This window comes from Trypanosoma equiperdum, assembly GCF_001457755.1.
Source record: "Trypanosoma equiperdum strain OVI genome assembly, contig: ctg_2017, whole genome shotgun sequence".
In the NCBI taxonomy this organism is placed as follows: Eukaryota; Euglenozoa; class Kinetoplastea; order Trypanosomatida; family Trypanosomatidae; genus Trypanosoma; species Trypanosoma equiperdum.
Window position 1 is genome coordinate 14,750 of NW_027124080.1, and position 1,019 is coordinate 15,768.

The window sequence follows — 1,019 nt, forward strand, 5'->3', positions numbered from 1 at the left end:
CGTAAGTTTTCCCAATATTCGCATCAAGTAGGTAGTAAGTTCTACCTATAGTATTAAGAGATTATGACTCTTGCGGATACGCTACACCCCGTCTTCTTATTTATTCTCATCGTTAATGCCGTTTCCTGTGCATTTCCATTACTTTCACACCGTCTTGTGTTTTACCCCATCGTGTTTGTGACTCTCGGCCTGCTCTACGTGACTCTGCTGGTCTTACTAATGGGTGCAACAGTTATGACGCGAAATCAATCCTTTAGTGACCATCGTGTGAAGGAAAATACTCTCATAATAATTAAGCGAGATGTGAACATGACAACATGGATGGTGATATCAACTGTAGTTATGGTTGCTTGGATGTACTGCTGGGCCCGTCGCGTGTGGTTAGTGTATATTCTTCCCATGGTGGAGGAGTACAATGCGTTCAAAAGTCGACGTTGGGCCGATGCATTAGACTTACGGGGTCGTATGAAGCCGACTGTTTCATGATTGCAACTACATTTCTCCATTTGTGGTGGCACGTTGGTTTGAAATTGCCGCGGCTTTTGTGCATGTGTGCATGTGTATGTGTTGTTTGCATCCATCGCGTCATTGTGACCGAATATACGAAAAGGGCACTGTAAATGAAGAGTGGGGAGTGACATTAGTGGCGGGTGTCCACAGAAATTTGTTGTGCACCGCGCTTCTCTGGTTGAGCACTTCTCCGTGAAGTTTTGGAACTAATTTGCTTTCCTCATTTTCTTCCTCGTTGGTGTTTCGTTGTCAAATGTTTCTTTTATTTCATATACCATTTCTGCTTATTGATTTCGTTAAGTTCAACATTTCGCCGCAAAGACGACGTTAGGTTTTTTGGGGCGGCGAAACTCAGGGTGATCATTGGAGGTGTGACGGTGCCAAAAAGTAACCTTATTTTTTTGTCAAGCGGAGACCCTCTAACTCAGGCGTACTGGACACGACATTCAGGTGTGGAAGTGCACTTAATAGAGTACGCGTTCACACACACACACACACGCATATATATA

The 1,019-nt window shown here is 44.0% G+C and overlaps 1 protein-coding gene across 1 annotated transcript; it reads left to right on the plus strand.

Annotated features, from left to right (window-relative positions):
- Positions 1-63: 63 nt before the first annotated feature.
- TEOVI_000644600 (uncharacterized protein) lies at positions 64-486 on the plus strand (the record flags this gene model as incomplete). The annotated part of the gene is made up of 1 exon (XM_067223961.1): positions 64-486. The coding sequence occupies one exon, from the start codon at positions 64-66 to the stop codon at positions 484-486; it is 423 nt and encodes a 140-aa protein (XP_067080062.1).
- Positions 487-1,019: the final 533 nt, after the last annotated feature.